Genomic DNA, 25,814 nt, shown 5'->3' with positions numbered 1-25,814 from the left:
TTGATGATTTTCTGGTGATGGAAAAATAAGGAGGCAGAAATTTTAAAAGGCTCATTGCAGGATTGTTTAAAATGCATTTGAACGAGGTAGTTGATTTTAGTAACAAAAAAGAACTTACCAAATAATTTTTGTTACGGGCTGAATTGTACCCTCCTTCAAATTCATGTTGAAGTGCTAACCCCTAGTACCTAAAAATGTAACCGTATTTAAAGTAGGGTCGTTCAAGTGGTAACTTAAATGAGGTCACTAGGGTGGGCCCTAATCCAGTATGACTGGTGCCCTTAAGAGACTAGATAAGGACGGGACACATTGACACTTTCAAAACAGGAAGAACATGTAAAGATATAGGGAGAAGATGGCCATCTTTAAACTGAGGAGAAAGGCCAGGAATATACTCTTCACTCCCAGCCCTCAGAAGCATCAAGCTCTGCCAAAACTTTGATTTTATTTCTAGCCTCCAGAATTGTAAGAAAATACATTTGTTTTTTGTTTTTTTGTTTTTTTTGAGACGGAGTTTCGCTCTTGTTACCCAGGCTGGAGTGCAATGGCATGATCTCGGCTCACAGCAACCTCCGCCTCCTGGGTTCAGGCAATTCTCCTGCCTCAGCCTCCTGAGTAGCTGGGATTACAGGCACGCGCCACCATGCCCAGCTAATTTGTTGCATTTTTAGTAGAGATGGGGTTTCACCATGTTGACCAGGATGGTCCCGATCTCTTGACCTCATGATCCACCCGCCTCGGCCTCCCAAAGTGCTGGGATTACAGGTGTGAGCCACTGCGCCTGGCCCATTTCTGTTTTTTAAGCCACTCAGTCTGTGGTACTTTGGTATGACAGACCTAGCGAACTACAGTAGTGCCCTTTATCTGCAGGGGATGCATTCCAAGACCCCCAGTTGATGGCTGAAACCATTGATGGTGCCAAATCCTGTGTCAATTTTTCTCATACATACATTTCTATGATAAAGCTGAATTTATAAATTAGGCTCAGAAAGAAATTAACAATAATAATAAGATCAAACAAATATAAACTGTAAAAAAAAGTTATGCGAACATATCTTTCTCTCAAAATATCTTATTGCATTGTACTCACCCTTCTTGTGAGGATGTGAGATGATACCATGCCTACACAACAAGACAAAGTGAAGTGGATGAGGTAGGCACTGAGATGTAAATGGAAAATTCCAGAAAAACAATTCATAAATGTTAAATTGCATGGCATCCTGAGTAGTGTGAGGAAATCTCACTCTTTCCCTTTCCATCATCACTTGGTACCTGTCTTGGTTATCAGATTGACTGTCACAGGGTTCTTGTGTTTCTGTTCAAGCAACATTTATTTTACTCGGTAATGGCCCGAAAGCACAAGAGTAGTGATGTAATACTTTCAGACCGAGGATGGCCACAGGTAACTGAACCCATGGGAAATGAAACCACAGATACTGGGGGACTACAGTAATGCAGTTTTTCTACTAAACACAGAATATACTAAGTGATCAAAACAGAGCTCTCATTAAAGATGGATTTAAACTCTGCTCAAGACAGGAACCTAGAGTGGGTGGATTAATTACATGCAGTGGGTTTGCACCTGTCTCACTGGATCCTGGACTCATATCCCTAAGTATACAGTAGCTTCCCAGCAATCAAAATAGAAAAAAATGTAAAGCTTTCCTAAAGTGTGAAAGGATATTCGATTTTCCTTTTTCTTCCAAACTATCAGTGAAATCTCTTGAAAATAGCTTTAGAGATGTAATATCAAGTGCTTATTTATCTTCCTCTTATAAATAACCTCTATCACTAATCTCTTTTTTCACCACAAGCCACATCGTTCCACTCAACCTTGAAAAACCTAACAATATCCTATTTCATCCTGGAGAGCATTACTCTATGCACAGCAAATTACAAATATAGTTGATCAAACATTAAACAGGAACTATATATTGAGAAAAAAATGCTTATTGGTTCTTAAAAATGAAAAGACAGGGAGAATTCTATGACACGTTGATTATATCTTAATAAAGCTGTATGCATTTTAAAAAAAAAAAACAAAAAAACACTCCACCGTTGGTGGTAGCCCTTTACATTTTGCCCTATTTTTTGATGATGTCTTGGAATCGTGTAATTCACTTCAGTTGCTGTTGCTGTTCTATTTTCCCCTTGGGCAACATTTTAGGATTATTACTTAGTCAAAAGAAGAGATAAAGATCTCCAATGAAAAGTCAGATGGCTGAGAAAGATGAAATTAACACTGACCTTGGACCCGCTTTCCTAGTTTCGTTCAGGAAATGTTTGAAGGAATTTGCAATGGTTGTTTTTCACCAGCAGGTCATGAAACTCGATTCTAACCTTATAATTTTCACAATCAAGCATTCTGGGAATTCCTCCTCTGTCCCTCTCTTCCCCGTATCTTCATTCTGACAGTAGGTGAAGTGCATCTACTAGGTAATAGGTCCTGTTTGAGAGTAGTCAAAGTCACCTGCCCCTGCTCCTCTCAGGCCAGGTGCCCCTGTGGTCTTGATGGGGGTTGTAGGTGTTTTCATCATGTCATCAGCAATTCATAAAGTGGTATGTAGAGAGTAGATATTGCCTGTGAAGTTCCATTTACTTATCATTTGATTTGTTGCAGAAGTTTATAGAAAAGCAGGCCCATTGCCAGTCTCATACTAAGGACTCAGAAAACTTGCTTCTTGAATTACACTTGAGGAAGAAAGATTTCCTGATGCAGCAAATAGTGCTGAGGTTAAGTGATCCTCTCGCTTCAGCTTCCTGAGTAGCTAGGACCGCAGATGTTCACCACCATACTCAGCTATTCTTTTTATTGTATTTTTTGTAGAGATGGGGCTTTGCTGTTGCCCAGGCTGATTTCAAACATTTGGCCTCAAGCAATCCTCCTACCTTAGCCTCCCAAGAGCTGGAATACAGGCATGAGCCACAGTGTCTGGCCTGGTCTTTTTACAAATGGAAAATACATTATCTTTCATTATTTCTCTTTACCTAATAAACAAAAGGATCCAAATTAACTGTTGTTTGCTTTTCTCTTGGATGGATTTTATACCAAGAGTGTTTTGTAAAATACCTAAGAAACTTCAGCTAGAGCAAACACAGCAGCCCTACATCAAAACTGTCATTTACCAGTCTTTCGAGAGCTGGTGTCAGAAAACCTATTTTAAACTGGTTTAGGCACAAAGAATTTCTCTCTCACAACTAAAAACGCCAGTTTCAGGCATTCCAGTATCCAGGGCTTGAAGAGTGTGATCCAACTTGTGTTTCGTTCCTGTTTTGTTATTTCTTCTATCTGCATTTGATTATATTAGTTTCATCCATGGGCTCCGCAAAGTATCAGGCATTCCAGTATCCAGGGCTTGAAGGTGGTTTCAGGCATTCCAGTATCCAGGGCAGTTTCAGACATTGTCACGCATTCCAGTATCCTGGGCTTAAAGAGTGTGATCAAACTTGTGTTTGGTTTTTGTTTCATTATTCCCTCTATCTGCATTTGATTATATTAGTTTCATCCCTGGACTCCACAAAACTGCCCAACAACTCTGGGCTTTCCCTTTCTGGGAACAAAATGGCACCATCAGCTCCAGCCTCACATTTCCTCATGTTCCAGTTTCAGGGTGTCATGCATGGCCTTGTAATTTCCCCTTGGCTAAACAATGTTTCCCAGAGCTTTCTTCACTGAGTGTTGCTGATTAGAGTTGACCACAGAGAAATACATGTACAGTGGAGCAGAAGCATGGTTACTCTTGGAAGGTGGATGTAGCTCAGGCCATGATTGCACCAGTGCACTCCAGCCTGGGTGAGACAGGGAGACCTTGTCCCCCACCCCCCAAAAAAAGCCAGCACAAAGAGAGGAAGCCAAAGTTTCCATTGTCCATGAATGGGCAGGCTTCTTGATTCTTTCATTAGATGATAATTGAACTCTTCTCTATCTCCCCTTCACCCATTTCTTGATTTATCATCATGATATAAAAGGTCTAAGTGAGCACTGAGTATATATTTCCTGGGAGTAAACCCACAGAATGGGTTTTTCTACTCTGCTAAGAAGGGGTACAGTAGCTGGTTCTATTAGGTCATTTAACTTAATATCTGTAAGGTCAACATTATGCCAGATTTGCCAGTTCCAGATTCTGCTTAAAAGACTAAATTTGGTAGAACCAATTTAAGTAAAACCAATAACTTAATCATAACTAAAGCTCTGATTTTTCAACAACTCACTATATTTTCATGAACAAGTTAAATGTCCCAGTAAATTTCATGTATTGGGTTTAAGTGAGCATGTACATATTAGGAATATTTAAAATCTCCTTCCAGGCACAAAAGGACAGAGTCCTGATACCTTTAAGAAGAGACAGATTCTTCCAGTTACTCATAGAAAAATAATTAACAAGGAAATGATGGCAGAGGATAAAATGTACTACATTAACATCAACGTGAGGCGGCTTAGCTTGCTACCTCTTCTCAGTCGCCATCTCTTTAAATGTGGAATATGATCATTGGAAAGAACATCTGACCACCTTATTAACACTTTCTAATTCTACAATGAAGGCAAGGCATATAGTTAGTTGAATTGATCATTATTAATTAAAACCTTTTTTTAAAATGGGAAAAAATACATTTAACAAGAAGTTCAACAAATGACACACTAGGGAAAACAAGCCTTTTTCCAAACATATTTAACAGAAACAAGTGCAATATTACACATATTTTATAAAATTATCTTAAAATTATACTGAATAAATGTCCCAAATTATTGTAATTTTTATTCAAATATGTTTATACTTTAAATAAAACACAGAGATTTTAATTGGTTTTATAATCAAAACTATTTTTGTAGGCATTTATTACCTTATGAAAAGCTCACTTGCTATAAATGACGCCTTAAAATAAAATGATTTTTGGCTCTTTTGTACAATCTTTAAAACAATTTCTCCAGTAGAATTATGTGAAATTTCACCTATCTTAAAGCAAATTAGAGGGGCTTATCAAAGATCTTTCAGTTTCTATAGCAATGAAGTAAATTTTAATATGGGGGTTCTCAAACTGGGTTCCCTGTACCAGAAGCATCTGTATCACCTGGGAACTGATTAGAAATGCATCTGATCAAGCCAGGTCCCAGACCCTCTGGATGAGCAATTCTGGTGGTCGACCCCAGCAGTCTGTGCCAACAAACCCTCCAGATCATTTTCCTGCTGCTGAAGTTGAAGAACCATTGCCATAACGATTGCCTGGTCTCCGGCCTTGACAATGAGACTGGAGCATGTTTGGCAGTGTGCTTTGAGAAGCTCCTAGCGAAACCAGTGCTGATCTTCTAACTCAGTACTCAATCACCATACTCCAGTTTATTTTAAATAGCTGGAAGGCAGTGCCTACTATGTAACCAGTTTCAAAAGACTATGTAAAGAATAAATGAGGATATGTGTAAAGTGCTTAGTGTGCTTATGTACGTGTGCTAAATGTGCTATGCTTCACATACAGGGGACATTATTTTAATGAAGATAATTGGTATGCAAATTATTACTCTTAATTTATGTTCTCTTTTCTCATACAAAAATAAATAAAAAATACATTCTACTCATTGAACATTTATAGACATTTAAACAGAAGGTGAACAATAGAGGCCATTTGGTTCAAACTTCTTACTGGTGAGAAAACTGATGACCAGAGAAGCCAAGCGACAGGTCCACACTCACATAGGAAATAATGGACAAAGATCATAAATCACAGTTCTCAATTGCTGGGCTACTGTCTTGCAAAGAAAGACTTTCATGCTATACTTATTACAACAATACATACTATAAAATTTTCTCCTTTGGCCTTACTAATTATTGTCCATTGCTAACCTCTCCATCTCTACTCCCTCACATATAAACTGACACTATTACTCAAAATCATAAAACTATTTATTAGGCTTAAAACTTTCTGGATGTACATAAATAGAAAATCAAGTAAAATATACATGCAAAAAATACACATTTCTACAATGTTCAGTGAAATCTTGATGCTGAATATCAGATACATATCAGATGCTACATATGTACAAATTCAAGTTTCCTGTGTATATGTGGTCATTTTATTTTGTGCTGTGGACCAGTAAATATAGATGCAAGAAACAAACCTTCAACATGTCATTTTATTCTGAAAAGACGTCTTTGGATTATCTTAGCAATCATGATGTTCTTTAAAATGTCACTCTCACTAAACCATACAGCAGCATGTGAAAAGTTCATATAGGAGGAGGAGGAGGGACTTACCTATGTATAAGAATAAAAGAAGATCTATTTTAATTTTAAAAGCCTCCAGTGACATTGTTGTTCATTATTCTCTTTTTTTATGCTACCTCAAATATTCCTTAGATAAAACAATTACAGAAAACATAATTTATAGGAGCGCAGTATAAAAATTCAAGTCCTTAAACGTCCAATTATAGCACTGTACAAATCTGAATGTAAGTTCTCTATTGTCTGTTCACGTCACACATTCAAAGCTGATTAGTAGCAGCAATGTTTTTCAGCCCAATGTCATCCATCGATTTAGCATTCTACTCCTTCCAGAAACCTAGTCATCCCCAAACTGTAATCTTTATATAGTATGTGCTACATTACAGGCCATAAAAATGTGCTGCATCCATTTATTAGTATGAACAGTTAATGACACATTATTGAATGCTCCTCCTTAATTGGTTCACATAAAGCTTTAACACAAGGAAGTAGAGGATCTGTGGCGTACACAGAAAAATTATTATGTTTCAAGCTGGGCACTGAATTAAAATCTTATCGTAAGTCATGCATCATTAGACAAAAAGCCTGAGGAACTGAAAGAACCATGTAAGCATTTTCTACTTTCAAAACGCTTAAAGAACTTTTAGATTAATGGGATTTGATGCTTTTAATGATGTCAAAGACGGGATATAAGTGCCTTATTAATTTTATTGACTTACTGCCAAATATTAAAGGCAATTCACGATTACTAATTTAATCTTTTCTGATTATGAAAATCCATTATATAGAAAAAATATAAAGTTCAGGAAAGTAGAAACAATTTATTTAAAATATTAGAATATATTTATACAAACAGAATATTTGGACTTAGGCTTAAAATTCCTCTGGAAGACCAGGAGCAGTGGATCATGCCTATAATCCTAGCACTTTGGGAGGCCAAAGTGGGTGGATGACCTGAGATCAGGAGTTTGAGACCAGCCTGGCCAAAATGGTGAAACCCTGTCTCCAATAAAATCCAAAAATTAGCCAGATATAATGGTACATGCCTGCAATCCCCGCTACTTGGATGGCTGAGGCAGGAAGATTGCTTGAACCCAGGAGGTAGGGGTAGCAGTGGGTGGAGACAGCAACACTGCACTCCAGCCTGGGCGACTGAGCCAGACTTTGGCTCAAAAAAAAAATTCCTCTGGAAGGATTTGTTACAATATTATAAATATTTGCGTGTATTAATATTTAAACCATTGTTTCATCCTTACATGACAGATATTATGTTTTTCATTCTTTAAAACTCTTATTATTGTTAATCACAATCCTAATACATGATGCAGTATAAAGCCGAAATGATTTATTTAATCTTACTACACTAATCAGCTAACAAGACCTCTGTCTTCTCAGATCTTGGAGCCTGGGAAAACCCAGTTACTAATTCCCTAATATCCCTTCCCAAAATTCTCTGGTTAGCTGACATGTTAATAAGATTCCAAGAATGATTCTTAAGAAAGCAAAATCACCACGAAAAACGATTATGCTAAAAGTAAAAACTGCAGTGTTTTTCCTTCTCCCATAATTTATCTTCAATTAAAATAAATTCTGTCCTTGAATGTGTATACATGACTCTTTGGTCAGGCTGTGTTCCCTTATCATCAACTATAATATCGGAAACCCTAAAGATTGTTCTTAAACCCCCACTTTGAATTACCATTTACAGCATACCAAATACCCTAGGGTGGGTGTATTAAAAGCTCTAAAAAGATTCTGCTTTTCCTTTCTAGCCAAATGGACACCTTTTATTCAGGTTCCCAAAACAAAATCCTTCTTCAGCTTACTCACATTTCTTTGAGGCTGTGTCTTTTCTTTCTAAATTCCAGCAGCCTTAATGTCCCTAATGCGGCCTCTTCTTGCTCCATCCTCATCTCATTCTTGAATCTTTTATCCTTTCACTACTTTACTCATGCCTCCTGCACCTCTTCAGCTCCCAGCCATCTGAGAGCTTCAGTGCTTTGTGGGATCACCCCTTATACTCCATCACACAAGAGACAATGCTTTCTCTTCCATCAAGTTCATTATTTCTTTCCAAGCAGAAATTGACCCGACCCACCCCCACTTCCAGTTTCATATGATGGCATCTCTATGTTTGTATCTCATAGCATCACAACCTCTCCATTGCTACTGTTATTATGCATGCCATTTTATATTTAACAGTGCCATTTTAAAAATTAGCTATCACTTAGCACTACTAAAGTCAGAGTTCGTGTTTTTTCCATTATTAATCTCAGGCATCTATATGCCTGCCAAAAAATAGACACATATACTCTACCTATTGACTGAATGACAATAAATGAATGACTATCCAAATACTGGCCAATAAACACTGGCTGGCAACCAGAGGATTGAACAGATGAGGAAGCACAGAACATCTTTGTGAACTCTGCCAGTCATTAGTATTTATACTGGCCCAGGGTCCTATATAGTTTTTTTCTTCCAAAACCTTTATAAAACACTGTGGTGGCCTTGTGTGGTGGCTCACGCCTGTAATCACAACACTTTGGGAGGCAGAGGTATGTGGATCACAAGGTCAGGAGTTTGAGGCCATCCTGGCCAACATGGTAAAACCCTGTCTCTACTAAAAATACAAAAATTAGCTGGGTGTGGTGGCACTACACCCAGTTACTCAGGAGGCTGAGGCAGGGAAATCACTTGAACCCAGGAGGCGGAGATTGCAGTGAGCTGAGATTACGCCACTGCACTGTAGCCTGGCAACAGAGCTAGACTCAGTCTCAAAAAAGACACAAAACACTTTGGTACACATACACACACATTTGTGTTTGCGTGAGCATGCCAACATGAAGATAAATCACTGTGGTATACACACACACACACACACACACACACACACACACACACACACGTTTGCAGGAGCATGTCAACATAAAGATAGCAGTGTTTTTGTTGGTTAAGACTGCTCTACTCAGTAGTGATAAATCAAGTTTCTGGTGGTGGTTGTTTTTAATGACTCACATCATTCAAAATCCCTGAGAGCTAAAGAACTATTTTACATTATAATCCTGCAGTCCCAAATTAGGCAGGATTAGCAAAGTCCCAAGATGGTGAAGGAAGCTGATGAAAACTCTAGGTCCATGCATGCAGACAACAGATTTCTGATAAGTCATATTTTCCAGACAGTCTTTCAAGAGATGATGAAAAGAAGTAACAAGTCTCAATTAAAATGAAATGATGACTGTTTCCCTGTAAGTCTTAACATGTATTTTTTTTTTACTATTCTTTTTATGCAGTATGATTTTTTAAAAAGATATAGAAACAGGTTTTTCAAGAAGAAAACTGACTTTGCACTGGCTATGTAGCCTTAGACATTCTCTCCCGTCCTTAGTTTCTCCACGTGAAAAATAGGGGTGATGCTTGCTATCCCTGCCGATGAATTGAGGAGGGCAGGTTTGGAAAGCATGCAGCCGTGACTGGCCACTGGGTGTGTGCTTGTTTCTCTTCTTTCTACCTGCTTCCTGGGAACACTGCCGGGTTCATGTTGATAGCCTCCAGTTTATCCAGGTATCTGTGTGATGTAATTATTCTAACAGCTTTAACTTAGGAAATTAAAAATAACATTGAAATAGAGGGCATTTTTCTTTTTTCTTTCCTTTATAAGAACAAAGCAACCTAATATTTGTATTTGAAACATACACAAAAATACATATTTGAAGATAAAACTCGTCTTGGTTATCATATTAGGCCGTGCTTTCATCAGAAAAAAGTTGTTTTTGAACATGAAGAAAATTAATATAAGGCTTTTTCTGAGATTCTTTCTTTCTTAGACACACATACACACATACATACACACACACACACACACACACACACACACACACACACACAGAGCATTGCCTGCCCCATTTTCACCTCACCATTTCCCCTCCCATCAGAAACACACCCTTTATTTCTATACTTTCTCAGAAGTGGAGAATGCGGTTACTCTCAAAACCTCTAAGGAATTTACTAGTATTAAAGCTCCAGTTAATTCTCTCCAGTGTTTGGTCACAGGGTTTTTCATTCTGTCCAAAGCTGATTGAAGGTCTTGTAACATGTCTCTGTAGTTATTTCCATAGTGAGCACTCCAGGTATAGAGGAAATCATACGCAGGTTTCCACATCATCTATAAAGAGAAAAAATAGACTGGAGTAGTGTGGAAGTTGAGATGAGAGGAAAATAGATTTTTTTAAAAAAAGATATGAAAAGCCTCTTCAGACTTAAAAGAAAATGAAATCAATTATACATGGACTTATTTGATGTCATAGAAAATATGCTTTAATAACTACCAAGTTTCCTGTTACATCCCTGTGTTTTTAAAACTAGAGATTTTTTAAATAATAACTACAAGTGGGGGCTTATTTCCCTTGATTCATCATCTGTACATTGCTGTTGCCTTAATGTGAATATAAAATTCCTTGCACAATTTGTGGATGATAATAAACGTTATTGAGATAATCTTTTTACTATTTGAGAGACTTTTAAGGTTAAAGTAATAATTTTTATTGTTACACCTCTCTGTGGTGAGTTTTATGACACCAAATATCATATAAGGAGCTAAACAGCATATTTAACATTTTAAATCATTTTACTTGATCAAGTCTATAAACAAGCAAAAATGTAGCTTCATAATCAAGTCAAAATGAAAGTAAAATATAGCTCTCTAATTTAAAATATTTCTTTAATTATACATTTTATAACCTAAAGAAAAACCAATATTCAATGCTGCTTCTTTTGGCTGTTCCTAAGCACCTACCCATACCAATGATGTCATTGTTTCCATAGAAATAAATGTACGTCAAAGAGAAACTTCACATACAAGCATGTATGTAATGGTAACCTAGGCAACCAGGCTAGGGTGAGAATAGAGACAAAGGCAGACCAAACAAGACAAATTGTAGTGCGCACGCACACACACACACACACCTCTCACACACACAACAGCTTAAATTTTCTCTTTGAAAACAACAAAATGGATCCTGCATTTATAACTGGAATATTTGAAAAATAAACTTTATTATTCAATTATTTTGGAGGGGTTCGCTGAACTAATTTGGTTGTGATTCTATCAATTGCAAAATGTAGAAACATAGACTCTGAGCTAAACATTGTGCAGAACTGCCCTTTTAAAGCAGATCCTCCATCACAGTTCAGTAATATCACATGAACTAATGCCTTGGCATATAATTTTCACCATCCTCCAATATTCTTGTATAGTCTAATTTTAAAGTTAAAAGACTTAAAGACCTAAATAAGGAGCTCCATTATGTTTTGATTCAATCCACATACGAGGCTCTAAGGATAATTTGATGTTATTTGTCCAAATTGGCATTCCTGGGAAGCCATAAACAGCTATTTTCCTGTCTCTCTTGACAAAGCTTAATTTTGCAAGGTAGAGAATAAAAGACAATTATCAAAGTTATACCATATCAGTATGTGATGCAGTAGCAAAAATCATCTCAGATTTTTGTATATAAGTTTTACCCTCACCAACTTTACCAATAATTTTATCTTCTATGATTGATAGCATGTAAATGACTTATCCTCTCATCTATATTTCTGAAGATTTGCATTGAAATCAAACTTTTCAAAGTACAATTGCTACTACTGTCTCAACAATGGAATATCAGTTGAGATATAATAATAGAACCTTTCTGTCAAACTCAGTCTTGGTTGTCACTGCTTAATTGCAAAGAATCACTAAACAAATAGATTATTCTGTAGTGGGTATATTCTGTCTGTAAAATCTCTGAGTTAAAGATTCTATCTTGAATTCACCTAAAAGTCCCTGATGCTCAACTAACTGGTTCAAGTTGTCATGTATTTTTTAAAATAATGGTGTTTATAGCTAAAGGCTTCTAAGACTGTTCTGAGTCTCTTAGTAGCCAAGTCTGATAAATGATATATTTGAAGATATTTTATGATAAACAACAACTTTAAAAGTTTCTGTAAAAAGTGGATGGCATAGAATAGCATAAAGCATCGCAGAAAACAGACATCTCAAGAATTATAAACGGGTAGTTTTAGGATTGTCCACTACCCTACAGATTCAAATACTTACATAGACAGAAGCAGCCCAAATGGTTCCACCTGCTTTCATGGGTAGAAAAGCTCTCTATCTATCCCGTCTTGCTGTAGCACTGTGAATTTCTATGTATAGAAAAGCCCTTAGGCATACTCAATGAAGAAGCAGCTTCTCTATGCTGTTGAGGGCAGGAAATACCCCAGGTGATGCAGAAAATAGAAACTACAGATTCAGGAAAGGTCTGGTGACACATCTACTCACACACTTCTGCAGAGCACCACAGGATGTCCTCACATTTAGCAATTTGTACTAACAGAGTAGTACCAACAGCTCTTTCAAATCAGAGAAATTTGGGTACATTACTGAGCTGTAGGCCCTAATTAAGACTTCTGAAGGTGTAAAGGCTTTCCAAGTATCCCCTGAATTTGTCTGAAATGCAAGCAGGAATACTGCCCTAAACCAATTTGAGATTCCCTAGAGTGCAAACCATAATCTGGCTAGAAATGGGTACAAGAGCATTGGTCTGAAAACAATAGAGTGTTGGGAAACTTTATGATCTACCCTAAAATATGAGCATATTTTGCTTCCATTTTTCCTCCTCATTGCAGCAAATTAAACCTGAATATTCATTTGGTACAAAATTTCATCTTCTATATACAAAATCATTGGAAGCTCTCAACAATGATGATAAACACTTTTATAACACAAATACAAGGAAAATATTCGATATTATCATTGTTCATTAACTGATTATTTCACTTTCAAATCAAGGTTTATTGAGTACCTTCTACTACAATACATTTTGTTACAGTAGGAAATGAAATGATGAATATTGCATGACTCTTGCTTTTAGAAGTTTCTAGCATAGGAAGGAGATAGATACTTGCACAAACACTGGCAAAATGGGTAAAATAGATAGGATGTGATCATAACAGAAAAACTCAAAAATCACTTGCATATTTGAAATCCACATGAGGGAAAAATGATTGTTCCACTAACTGAGAGGCATGACACCATAATGGAAAGAAAGATAGGTTTGGGAGTCAGAGTCCTGTGTTTACATCTGAGCTCCGTTGCCTATTTGAGAGATCAGTTTGATAAACTAATCAAGTTATCCCAGCTTTGAATTTTTTTAATCTATGAAATGTGGATAATGATTCCCGAGTTTTGTGTTCAAAGTACCTCATGAAGTACTGGCATATAGTTCGCATTTAATGCTTTTTAATAGGACAGTAATGGAAGTACTTTTTTGGGGGCAAGGGCAAGCTAAGGAGCTTATTTTCTGCCCTACTAAGCATCAAGCAAAAGAGAGGATATCTGATAAAAAATTAAAATTGGAATGGGGAGATCACCTTGAGAGGACAGAAAAGGGTTTAACATCACTCATGCTATAAGGATGGTGAAACACATGAAAGTAGAAAAAAATGCCAAGAAAGAGAATAAAGGGATGTAAAATTTAATTCTGAATGAAGTCAATGATTAGTGGCTACAAGAAAGAAATAGAAGAAATAAAAGGAGAAGCTGGAGTCAAAAAGAAAGAAAGTGAATCACATGCTTCCTCTTGCATGTGATATACTCCTTGGCAAAAGCCAAGAAGTATAATAACATCCCAAGAAGGACATGCATTGGCTTGCTGGAGCCAGCTCACACAAGCTCCCTCATATCCTCCCAACTCCATGTTCAGTGACATCACAATGGCAGGTTAAAATGATGTATGATCAGAATATTTACACTAAGAAAATTAACAAAAGCTGTAAGTTAGGGTCTTTCCCTTTGCAGGGCGGGTTGTTTAACATATGCCAGTGTGACACTGAGGACTCCCCTTTTCTGTTACCTCCACTGCTACCTGTAATATCAACAAAGTGGGAACATAAATAAAAACTTGGCAAATCCAGGATTTTGGAAATTAGCAGGCCTTTGGTAACTTGGAGAAGGCAGTTTAAAGAGAATAGTAGGGGGCATACAACAGGTATGAGCAGGTATAAAAGAAATGGAAGACACAGAACAAATGGGTGACATCTGAAATTTAAGTGTCGAAGAGAGAGAGAAACAGAACAAGCAGCAGTAGAAAATAGAGGTATTTAAAAAAATTTTTTTGCCTTTAAAATGTAATATTTTATGATGGCAAGGAGATTTGGGTTTGAATCTTAACGTTGCCATATGGAGAATTTAAGGTTAATGAGAATTAAAGAGGTAGCATATGTAAAGCACCCAAGAATAAAGGTTAACTTCCTTGGCAGAAACAAATACAAAAGGATGTTAAAATCATTATGAAGTTAGGGCACAAAATTAGAGGGGCAAGTATCATGAGAAATTGAGAAGAAATGGGGACAAAAGCACATGTCAAGAGTTATGTACTTAATACACTGATAAAAAATATTAAATTTGGGGAACTATGTTTTCCCTTAATAAGTAAATCTCTGCCAGGTGATTATATTTAAGCCTTGCTCTAACAAAACCTGATTAATAGGCTGGGTTTCATCAATAGAGTGAATAGGATAATCAGTTGTTTGTTTGTCCTTTGTGGAATAGATATATGAACATTTGGACACAAGTTCTAAAGATGCTTTTTTTTCTCTGCATTTCTTATTATCTCATTTCACTTTAGTTTCTCACAAAGTAAATATATGTTATCCCTGGTAGGACATAAGAGGTAATTTGTGTACATTATTATGCCCTAAAATACCTACCCAGTAAGGTCACATAAGTTTCTAAATTTTGTAATAAATTACAAAGAAAATGAAGTCATCTTTTCTGGAAATGTTTGGAGGATTAAAATGGGTAAAATAAATAATTTTCTTTTCAGGCTGACCTAACTTTAATCCTCCAAAGGCTAGAAGGAGTTGCAGACAGTCAAGATCTCAGACAGCCAGATTTATGTTGCCTTGTATCTATTCTGCGTTTTAAAAATAGTTCTTCCTCTCTTGCTCAATGTTACGATTAAGAAAAGATATGCAGAAACTCTGCACTTGTGTTTCAAAAAATCCAAAGGAAAGCATGCTCCTGACAGTTTGTTTTTCAGTTGTTAAATTATTCTTAATCTCATACATTCTCTTAGCCTTTTCGTTTCTATCACAAATATTTAATACATAGGCTGCATTCTTATGTCTCTATTCTTAGATTTTTAATGGTAACTTCATGATATTGCAGTCTCGTTCTTGAATAGGAAGCATGAGGCTGATAAAAGCACATAGTTGTTAACTTTTCATCGATGTGTTTTCTCCGTATAAAAAGGGCAACAGCATGAGTAAGTACCTAACATATGAAGTTGAGCAGTTTTCCAAAGTTCCAGCTTAGTTTATCTTTTCAGTGTTAGAAGACAAAGTAAGAAGTAAGGGAGCAATAAAAAGTAGTAAGTGGGATGACAAAAGAAATGAAATAGGAATAAAAATAAAAAACATATAGTTTTCCAGATTTAGAGTGCTTATTCCCAGAAGCCAATAAGACTCATTAGATAATGCACTAGATAATGAAAAGCAACAGGAATAAAAGAAACTCAGATTTGAGCATAGCAGTCTATGTCTTTTCTTAGCTTATAAAGCATGAACAGCATAAAGAGTGGAATTGGTTTTAACTGCTTTTGGATAATTACATTTTGCCACATGAAAGTATTAATCATCCACTGAGTTTTCTCATAAACTTACAGGAAAAACATTTCATTTTCAGTACCATTAGCTGAAGAAGTATCAAGGCAAGTTTGCCTTCTTATTGATTATTACATGCATTCTATTCTCAGTACATCATTTACAATATTCAGGTAAGCTTTATCATCACCTATAATTAATAAGTTCATAAATATTTTTGAAGGTAAGATTGTTGTTGTCTTCAGAAGAGAAGAGAGGCTGACATCAGAGGGCCCCTATGTCCTCATCACGAGGGAGATGCTGCTTGGTTAAAACTTGATACGAGATTCTGTTAAAAAAAAAGTCTGGTTGGTAACAACTAGCTAAGTGTGGGTGAGAACAACCACTTGGAATTTCAGGGGGTAAGCATGAGCCAGAGGAAGATAGAGGACCTATTCCTTGCTAGTTAGCGCATCTGCTTAAACAGTCAGAAAACCTGCTGTTAAGCCATTCTTATCAATTCCTAGTTGGGAGGATTCCTCATTGACTCCTTATCATCACTGCCACCCACGCTCCTGCCAAAAACATATATTCCTGGAGAAAACTAAACATCAGAGTTTAAAGAAACTGGGCTTCTCCAATTTAATTTTTTAGTGTAAACATTAAAACAAATGAGAAAATATAGTGTCAAGAGCTCTGGATTTAGAGGCACACATCGTGGTTTCAATCTAGACTCTCGGTTTACTAGCTCCAGGATCTTAGGTAAGCTATAAACTTTCTTCAGGGCCTTGCTTTGCCCTTCTAGCAACTAAGAAAAAAAGGTGTACCCAATGCCATAAAAGCATTGTTAAGTATACAAAGGAATGGATGTAAATATTTCCGGCACACACTAAGTGCTCAATTAAGGCTAATTCTAGTTGAGTTTAAAGTTAAGTAACAAAATCACAGTCAACTATCCAGGAAAAGAACCGAGGTAACCTAGCTATAAATCCAGGGCCATTTTACTAAAGTATTGCCACAACTTTATTTCATTATTAAGCAGTTCTAACAAATGCTGACTTAAGTCTTAACAAACAGCTGGATTTTGGTTTTCTGAAATTTCTTATTGTTTATGTTCCCTAGTACTAAAGCTTGAAAAAGAAAACGTAAAACCAAAATTAGTGCCTTAAAATCCATTTTAAATTTTCTTAATAATGTTGAACTTAATATGCTTGCTATTTCTATTTGATTTTCAGTGTACATTATAGAATTAAATCAAAGATCATAGAAATACAGTTTGTTACCCCAGAAATTTCACTCTGCTATCTTTATTTTTTTTATTACCTAATTCCCCACAAAATGGAATATCTTTTTGAAATTAAAGGTTGTAACACATATAGAATTGTACAAACTATTATAGTAATCTCAATAACATCGCTGTGCCAAATCTCTAATTCAAACAATGAAGATTTGAGATATCATTCTATATATACTTTACAACTGGTATATGAATTTCCATAATACTTTTCCCTTCTAAGAAATTATAAATATATTTCTCACTGCAAAAGAACAGCAAACAAAAGAATTAAGTACCAAGGTTAGAACTGAACCAGGCCCCAATAAATAACTTGATAATTCAACATTCCTGTATTATAGTAGAATCCAGAAGTTGCCACGTAAGCCAGAAAACCATATAGTCCATGAAAATTTCCTTTAACTTTTGCAAGAGAGATTTTCCAAGGAAAATTAAATGTTGTTAAGCCCATAAGAAAGAAGTTCATCAGCCAAGACGTTTTCTCATTTTTTTCCATGCATTGCTATTCTGCCAGTTTCTCAGACAAAAAACCTTGAAATCATTGCTAACTTTTTCCTTACATTCTTCCTATAGGCACTCTCAGTCATATTACTAAAAAAAACACTGTATTTTATTCTATCTTCCAAAAATCTCCAAATGTTACACAGTTGTCAAATTCACCTTTTCCTCTTCCTCTTCATTAATAAATATGTATTTATTGATTACAATATGCAAAACATTGTCCCAAATATTACACATTAAAAATCGCATTTGACCTTCTAAACATCCAATGAGTAAGATTGTATTATTCTCCTTACTTTACATACACACAAAATAGATTCCCAGGAAAGTAAAGTAATTTTCCCAAGACTTTGGGGCTAATAGATGGTAGAGATGGAACAGAAGTCCAAAAAGGAATTGTAGCCTCTATGCTCTAGTAGTCATTGAAGACTCCTCCATTGATACCAACATATGTACCTGACCACATCACCCAGTAATTGAGATAAAATCTCCCCTCCAGGCCACATCTTCTCAGTAGTCTCTAGAGCTCACTGATATTTAGAAGCACTGAAATCTACTCTATTCTTCTCTGATTACTCAAAGGCCACCCATCCTTCAAAGCTAGGCTGTATCTCCTAATTGCTTCTCACCACTTTGATATGTTTTAAATAAGTTAATTTTTAAAGGTCTTATCATTAGTATAATATAGTGGTTAGGACTTCATATAAGACAAAGTGAATTCAGATCTAAGTACTTGCACTTAATAACCATGTAACTGGAGAAACTACACAAATATAATCACCCTTCAGTTTGTGTAAATGTGAAAAGCAGATGGCTACAATGTCTTCCTTACAAAATGTATTGAAATAATAGAGATATTGTAAAGAAAATACTCATGACTAGTTGACAGTGAACACCTGGTGAGCTACAACTATTACCATTGCCATCTAATCATATACTTTAAAGAAATATTATAATTCAAATATTAACGGTTTATCCCAATTTCCAGGCCAAATAAAACTTGGCTTTTAAGGGGAAAATAATCATATTTTGTGTTTTTTATGGCTCCTAAACCAATGTCAGAACTGATAGACCCAGAATAAGTGTTAAGTATATGTATGAATTAAATACTGAAGGATAGGACACAGATATAAGATACTAAACGAGTGGAAAAAATTCCATGTGGAATCTTTCATTCACTTATAGAAAATAAATAAAACTGCTGGAAAATCCACAACTTTCCCATCTTTAATCCGGACTTGGAACAAAGTACTTTGAACTCTCCAGCAGCCAGTCAGAAAATGAGGAGTAACAGGTTGTGACTACAAGATACGAAAGAAAATAAAATCTACGTTGATTAAATGGTGACTACAAAAAGACTGAAAATACATCTTCCCAATTATGACTCTCTACAGATAAGTAGTTTCTGAGATGAAAAAAATTACCATTAGGAACATTGACTTCGCTGGCTTCCACTGGGTGAGTGGCCCATTCTGGCAGGTCAGATAAAAAACTATTCTCAACAGAACTATTAGTGCCTGTGGTTGAGGTAGAGCCCAGTGGGCAATGGTAGTTTAAGAAAGGAAGTGAGGCCAGCGCAGTGGCTCACATCTGTAATCTCAGCAATTTAGGAGGCTGAGGCAAGTGGATCATCTAGAGTTAGGAGTTCAAGACCAGTCTGGCCAACATGGTGAACCCGTGTCTCTACTAAAAGTACAAAAATCAGCCACATGTTGTGGCATGCGCCTGTAATCCCAGCTACTCAGGAGGCTTAGGTAGATGAATTGCTTGAACCTGGGAGGTGGAGTTTGCAGAGAACCGAGGTCATGCCATTGCACTCCAGCCTGGGTGACAGAGCCAGACTCAGTCTCAAAGGAAAAAAAAAAAAAGAATAGAAATAAAACTTTAGTGTCCTTGGCAAATATGTGTCCTTATTAAACAAGATAAAAATGGCATAATCCATATTGTTAAGCAAGGGTGCTAATGAGGGAGTCATAGAAAAATTATTGTAACTTGTGGTATCCATCCCTAGAAGGCTAAGTGAAGAGCACCCAATTTAGGCTTGTGAATTTCTTATCTCTGAATCCCCAGTATATCCCCTTGTCAAATCCAACTTGTAAAAAGTGAGCTATTTTTTGAATATTCTATTGTTTTTTTAAAAAAATTAAAGCTCTAAATATATTCAGAAAACTCCAATAAATTTTCACTAATTTTGTGGAAAAACCTTGGCAATAGTGACATCTTTGTAGAGCACAAGTGCATTTTTTCTGAAAGAAATAGTCTGAAAAACACATTTTGCTTATAATCAGATCCAAACTTTACAGTTTTGCTTTTATGTAGCAATTACCATGTCGTTAGAGAAGATGAGTAATATTTCCTGAAATTTAACTTGAGGAGGTAGTTAATTTAAAAAGTGACATTCTCAAAAGTTTCCAAAGAGAGGCTTTTTCTTCAACTTAGAAAAAATAAGAAATGGTTAAGGGATTCAGAAAATCTCAAAAATACAGTATTAATATACTTCATTCTTTAAGCAGCTTGAGACTTGGTAAATATTTAATTTTGAGGCAAATTTTGCTAGTATGATGGCTAGTTTACATGGGTTGAAAAAAGACAAAGAAAAAATGAAATGAGTTGCTTAACCCTGATTGCACCTTCTGACTCTGCAGCTTGGTCACCGTGTTAAACAGTGATGAACAGAGTGTAAAGGTTAAAGTCATGAACTCTGAAGTCAAATATTTGTGTTCTAATCATGGTTCCATGACTTTCTAGCTGTGTATGTTTAAGCAAGTTACTTATCCTCTCTGTAATCTTAGATATTAGTGTCTGCCCCATAGGTTTTTGTTGAAAGACTTAAATTAATTGTCGTAATATTTCCAGAACAGTACCTGTCACAACGTCAGGGCCTGAAAACTCTCCATAAGATACAATAAAAATAAAACAAAGGGAAGAGAGAGCAGTTAAGGGAGAAGAAGTAGGTGAAAGAGCCAACTGCAGGCATTGCCACATATAGAGGGCAATTTTTGGAGTGTATGCCCTCTGAGGAAATGAGATACAGGGAAAAAAGCAGCCCAGCAACTGCTAGACTCAATTATCTCCCTGCCCCAATGTACCTCCCTCCCTCTGCACCCACTACCCGGAACTAATAACTGTTTTGAAATCAACTACTTGACTTGTAAATTGATCATATTTAAGAATCGCCTTTTAAAGAGAAAAATTATACAGCTATTTCTTAGGAGGCTAGAAATTACCATATATTGACCCATTAGATAAGCGACCTCATAGGTAAGATTCCTGTAGATTATTTGGAATGACCTTAAGCCAATACACCGTGGATTTTTCTAAGTACTTAATAACATGAATCAGGGAGATGACTATTAGAATTAATCACAATAAGTTGATCTATCATAGACACCTAGGGGCTTTCCTTTCTGCTTCTGAGTGTTCATCAGCCTCAGGCAAAGACTTAGTCATTTATGATTTGGGCTGTGCAAAAGTAAATAATGGAAAAGTAGGTGGTTTGCAGGCCTCCATCAAGATTTAGGGGAAGACAAACTATAAACAATCACAATTAGAGAGAAGCCAGATGCTTAAGCAGGCTAAAATAATAAATAACTCTGATAAATAACTCTCAACAAAACTCTTTAAAAACAGAATCTTATCAAGAAAAAAAGGCCCTGCTTTCAATTAGATAACTTTTCAATCAGTTAACTGAAATGTCTGAATCAGAGGAGCATATCCTTCATCATATTGTTTTCCTTCTTAAAGGCTTCCTATCTTTCATCTCATTCTGTAAACACTTGAGTCCATTTTGTGGACTGCACTGAATGCTATATTATGCTTATTTACAGGCTATAATGCCCGTCTAAATTTATGGAGATAAATGTAGTCTCTGAAGGGAAAGATATTCTTAGTCCCTGGCTGCTCCTGGCTAAAGAGTCTTATTTTAGAGAAGTCGCGGCTGGAGAGGCAGGCTGCGGGAACTCAGAAACCAGCCTGCTCACACTTCCACTGCAGCTGCTGGAATTCAGCTGACTTGTATTCATTCTACTTTTCACGCAAAGGTGGCTTTGTCCTGTTTGCCCAACTGGAATGGTTGCATCAACATAAGAAAATTTTCTCCAAAAATGAATACTCAGCTGTATGTCAAAAACAAAGTGGAGAAAATAGCTTCTGCCCTCACCAAATCATCTCTAATAAGAGAGATAATATTTCCTTCAAAATGCTTATATTCATTTGAGAGAAAGATACAGAATATTTTACATGTGTCCCTCACTGGAATGTTTTTATTTAATTCAATAAAAATGGACTCACAGTTCTTTATGGTAATCTGGAGAAAATACTTATTTAACTTGTGTCTAACAGCCTGCATTTGTTTTGATAAAAACAATATTTTCATGGTAAATATTTACTTTGTGCTAAGTGCTGTCATTCTGCAATTGATGTCTGTAGTTATTGCAGGCAACATTGTGAAGGAGATAATGAAGCTCTTAGGTCTCTATCTCTCATCACCAGTGGCTCTCCATCCACTTTCTTAATGCTTCTTGTCACTGAGCATTAGTTATCGCAAGTGACTAAGTCTATGCCTGAGGCCTATAAATACATATTATTTTCCTCTGTTGCCCTGACCTGATCCTGTCTCCTACCTTCAACATTTACCTGTTTTAGACTCGAGTTCCTATAGCCCTGCCCACTTACTGGCCCAATTTGATCAATTAATTCATTGATCAGAGGCCATGATAATATGAAATCTAAAAGAAGAAACATTAACATTTTAAAATCTTCCACTGCCTTTTAAGAGTGTGTGTGTGTATATTTCAGATAGTATTGATGAGTTACTAGGGCAGTGGTTTAGTTAGTGGATCAGCTTGGACACTTCTGTGAATCCATGAATGTGGTAGGGGTTTGATTACATTAGTGTTACTTGGTCTGCAACTTCTCACTATTGAATTAGACAAACAAAAATCTTACCTCAACAGCAACGTCTCCAGCATTTCCTCGATGAGGAATTTCATATGCCTCTATTTGTTGCTTTGTGAGTCGTGCTAACTTTTCAGCTAGTTCCCTCCAGCCTTTTCCAAGCTTGACAGCTGAAGTCAGAACAGCAGCTTCTTGGGTGAGACGTGCTGCTACTCCTTGGCAATCCATTTTCAGAAGAGCCTGCAGCCACAATTACATGTCACAATTAAAAGCAACTAACTTGGGCTTTTTTCTTTATAACTTGGAGTTTTTATTACATATTCTAGAAATGAGAGTTCTTTTTTTCACTACTCATATAATTGAGATTTCTAAAGCTCTAGAAGTTGATACACATTTAAGCAAATTCTACAGGCAAACTGCAGTGGACATAACTAAGCCAGAGTTAGGGGAGATTTAGAACTAATTCAGTGGCTAATTATAGGATCTTGGATAAACCACTTAACTAAGGTGTGTCTTGGCATCTTTAATTGTGAAAACAGGAAGTTAAATTACATACTTCCAACATTACTCTGAAGTTCCGGCAGTCTATAATTTATCAATCCATGGTTGATTATTTACTCAAGAGAAATAATGCCTTGCTCTACCATAGGATTGGCTACAAGAATTTCTCTATAGTGTGTGGGACTGGTGATGGTAAATATCACCAAAATATGACTTAACACTTCCCAGAATCATGCCTGTTTCTTAAAAAAAAATGAGACACTCCTTCAACTTTGAACAAAGCTATTGATGTTTGTAAGTTTATATACATATAAACTTATTAAAAATACTCTCCCTCATCACCAATATAATGGTGTTGAACATAAACTATGAGGTATTAAAGACAAAACACTTAGTCTTCTACAATGCAAAATAGAAAACCATCAGACTCTTAGCTAACCATGCATGTTTCAAACAAGTCTACAAGTTTGTGCTTTGCTTTGAGTACCATTTTTAAAATATGGAATTATATCTATCTCTATTTCTTCTTTGTTCAAATGAGCAAATAGAGTAGTTCCTCTTTATACAGGAAACATTTCAAGACCACCCAGTGGATGTCTGAAATTGCAGATAGTGCCAAATTTTATATACACTATGTTTTTTCCTATACATACACACCTATGGAAAAATTTAATTTATAAATTAGGCACAGTAAGAGATTAACAAAAGTAACTAATAATAAAATACAACAATTACAGTTATATACTCTAAAATTTATGTGAATGTGGCCCCTCTCTCTCAAAATACCTTATTGCACTGTTCTTACCTATTTGTCAATCATGGTTGATGGTAGGTAACCAGAACCACAGAAAGTGAAACTGTGGATAAGAGAGAACTACTGTAAGCATGCTTGGTAGTCCCTCGTTATCTAATGGCACTTTGGAGCCTTATCTACCAATATAAAACAATAAGTAAAAATGAGTAAGCAAGTAAGGCAACTATTAAAGTTGATAACATGTTCATTTCCCTGGAAGTATGCAATTAGAAAGACTACCCATGGTTCTGATACATAAACAGATCCATACCTTGATACTGAAGAGTTATAGCCTCAGTGAGAAACAATACTGAGCCAGCAGGCCTGTGAAAGCGCTTTTAGTAAACTGTGGTGTGGGGTTACCACTTTATATTCCAGTTTCTTGTTTTAGGGAAAAGATCTGTGCTTGGAGTCACATAACATGAGTTTAAAACTTAGCTCCACTTAATATCAGTCTTTAGATGCATCACACAGTATCTCTTTAATGATTTTTAGAATGGATATAGTGTTAATTCCACTTTGTCTAAACCTCCATAATCATTGTAAAAATCAAATTGGATGCTGAAGTGCTTTAGAGAGTGTCAAGTATATAAGGACAGCCAGTGTCAATGTTGAGAGATCACTAAAGGGTTTGGATCCCACAATGTTTTTCAGCTTATCATGTCTCTTCCTGCCACACCAAATTAATATCCAATCCAAGAAAAATGTATATTTACTATGCAAATAAAATTTCAAGAGACAACTCTATAATCCATGCTCCATCACCTGCCAGTCAGAGAACCAGGCCTGAGCCCTTTCAAACAGAAATCCTGAAACCTCCACTAAAATTTAGAAACTCCCCACTTGAATGGACTCTCTACTAGATTGTTTATATAGCCAGTTGAGGCACTCTGATAATTAACATACCCCAAAGAGTACAGGTATGATCAGGGTTGAACTTTTAGACCATTTGGCCATTAAAACTTTTTGAGGCCACTAAAAGAACAAAAGAAATTAATTTTCCAATTCAAATTTTTGCAGGTGAATATTGAGCATAAGCTATGAGAGTTAATGAGCTATTACAAAATGCATATGCAGTTTCCAACAGGTAGAGCAGCTTCTGCAATTCAGTCTCTAATAGTTCTGAATGGCTCAGGTGAGATGATAATGCAGCACACATAAACAAATCTATCAACTTAGCAAGTGGGTATTGGAACTTTTGAATTTCAACTCCTGTAAGAATCACTGTAGAATCATAAAAAAAATTGAAAGAGATAATGTTATATATACTTATTTATTATATGAATCATTGACAATGCCATAGATTAAATTTTTTGTCCAAATATTTTCTACTTCTTTTGCATCTTGATTAAAACTTTGCTCCTTTGCATGAACCTGGCTATATAATTTTATTTACCTTCTACTGGGCACCAGCCTTTCACAATTATAGAGCTATTTAATACATACGCCTACATATAACAGTACTTACACAAACATTTTTACACACACACACACATTACTTTGTTTCATGAAGGCATAGTGGCTTTAAGCATGATTTTGGAGCCAAAAAATATTCAATCCCATCTGTAGGAATAGGCAACTGTAGGACTTGGGCAAATTGCCTCACTTTCAAAGACTTGATTTCCTCATCTATAAGGTGAAGACACTAACTATACTTATCCCATAGAGTTATAATTAATGGCTAAATGAGATAAGGTATATAGAGTGTTCAGCACAGTGCCAAATATACAGGAAGCAATAGAGAAGTATTAACAATCACTATTATTTTTACACTCATGTTTTAACCATTTTTAGAAACATGCTCTTGATTTTTTTTTATTTTTATAAAATTTTGAATTTCTACTTTATAGGTAAAAAGTACTTTGTAATTCTCCACTGAACCTTCCACTGGGTTGACTACTATGCTAAAGAATTTGACCCTAAGTGTCCTATTAAAACATGAGGATTAAGATGAGAATTACTAACATCATCATTTGGACTGTAATGC

The 25,814-nt window shown here is 36.0% G+C and overlaps 1 protein-coding gene and 1 long non-coding RNA gene across 6 annotated transcripts in view; one reads left to right on the top strand and one right to left on the bottom strand.

Moving 5' to 3' along the window:
* Window positions 1-4,555: 4,555 nt before the first annotated feature.
* The window catches only part of MACC1 (MET transcriptional regulator MACC1), a 78,371-nt gene continuing 57,112 nt past the window's right edge, over window positions 4,556-25,814 (bottom strand). For both annotated transcript variants that reach the window (XM_003733581.6, XM_054237169.2), the window contains 2 exons: window positions 22,585-22,773; window positions 4,556-10,380 (listed from right to left, as the gene is read on the bottom strand). In XM_003733581.6, coding sequence (XP_003733629.4) covers window positions 10,168-10,380; window positions 22,585-22,773 — 402 coding nt within the window. In that variant the 3' untranslated portion in view covers window positions 4,556-10,167. The remainder of the gene's footprint in view (window positions 10,381-22,584; window positions 22,774-25,814) is intronic.
* LOC118143667 (uncharacterized) overlaps window positions 14,029-25,814 on the top strand; it is a 70,124-nt gene continuing 58,338 nt past the window's right edge. For all 4 annotated transcript variants that reach the window (XR_013523712.1, XR_004727953.3, XR_004727951.3 and 1 more), the window contains exon 1: window positions 14,029-14,356. This is a non-coding gene — a long non-coding RNA (uncharacterized LOC118143667). The remainder of the gene's footprint in view (window positions 14,357-25,814) is intronic.

This window comes from Callithrix jacchus, chromosome 11 (genome assembly GCF_049354715.1).
Source record: "Callithrix jacchus isolate 240 chromosome 11, calJac240_pri, whole genome shotgun sequence".
NCBI classification, from domain to species: domain Eukaryota; kingdom Metazoa; phylum Chordata; class Mammalia; order Primates; family Cebidae; genus Callithrix; species Callithrix jacchus.
The sequence above is the reverse complement of the archived record's forward strand: the minus strand, read 5'-3'. Positions and strand labels throughout refer to the sequence as shown.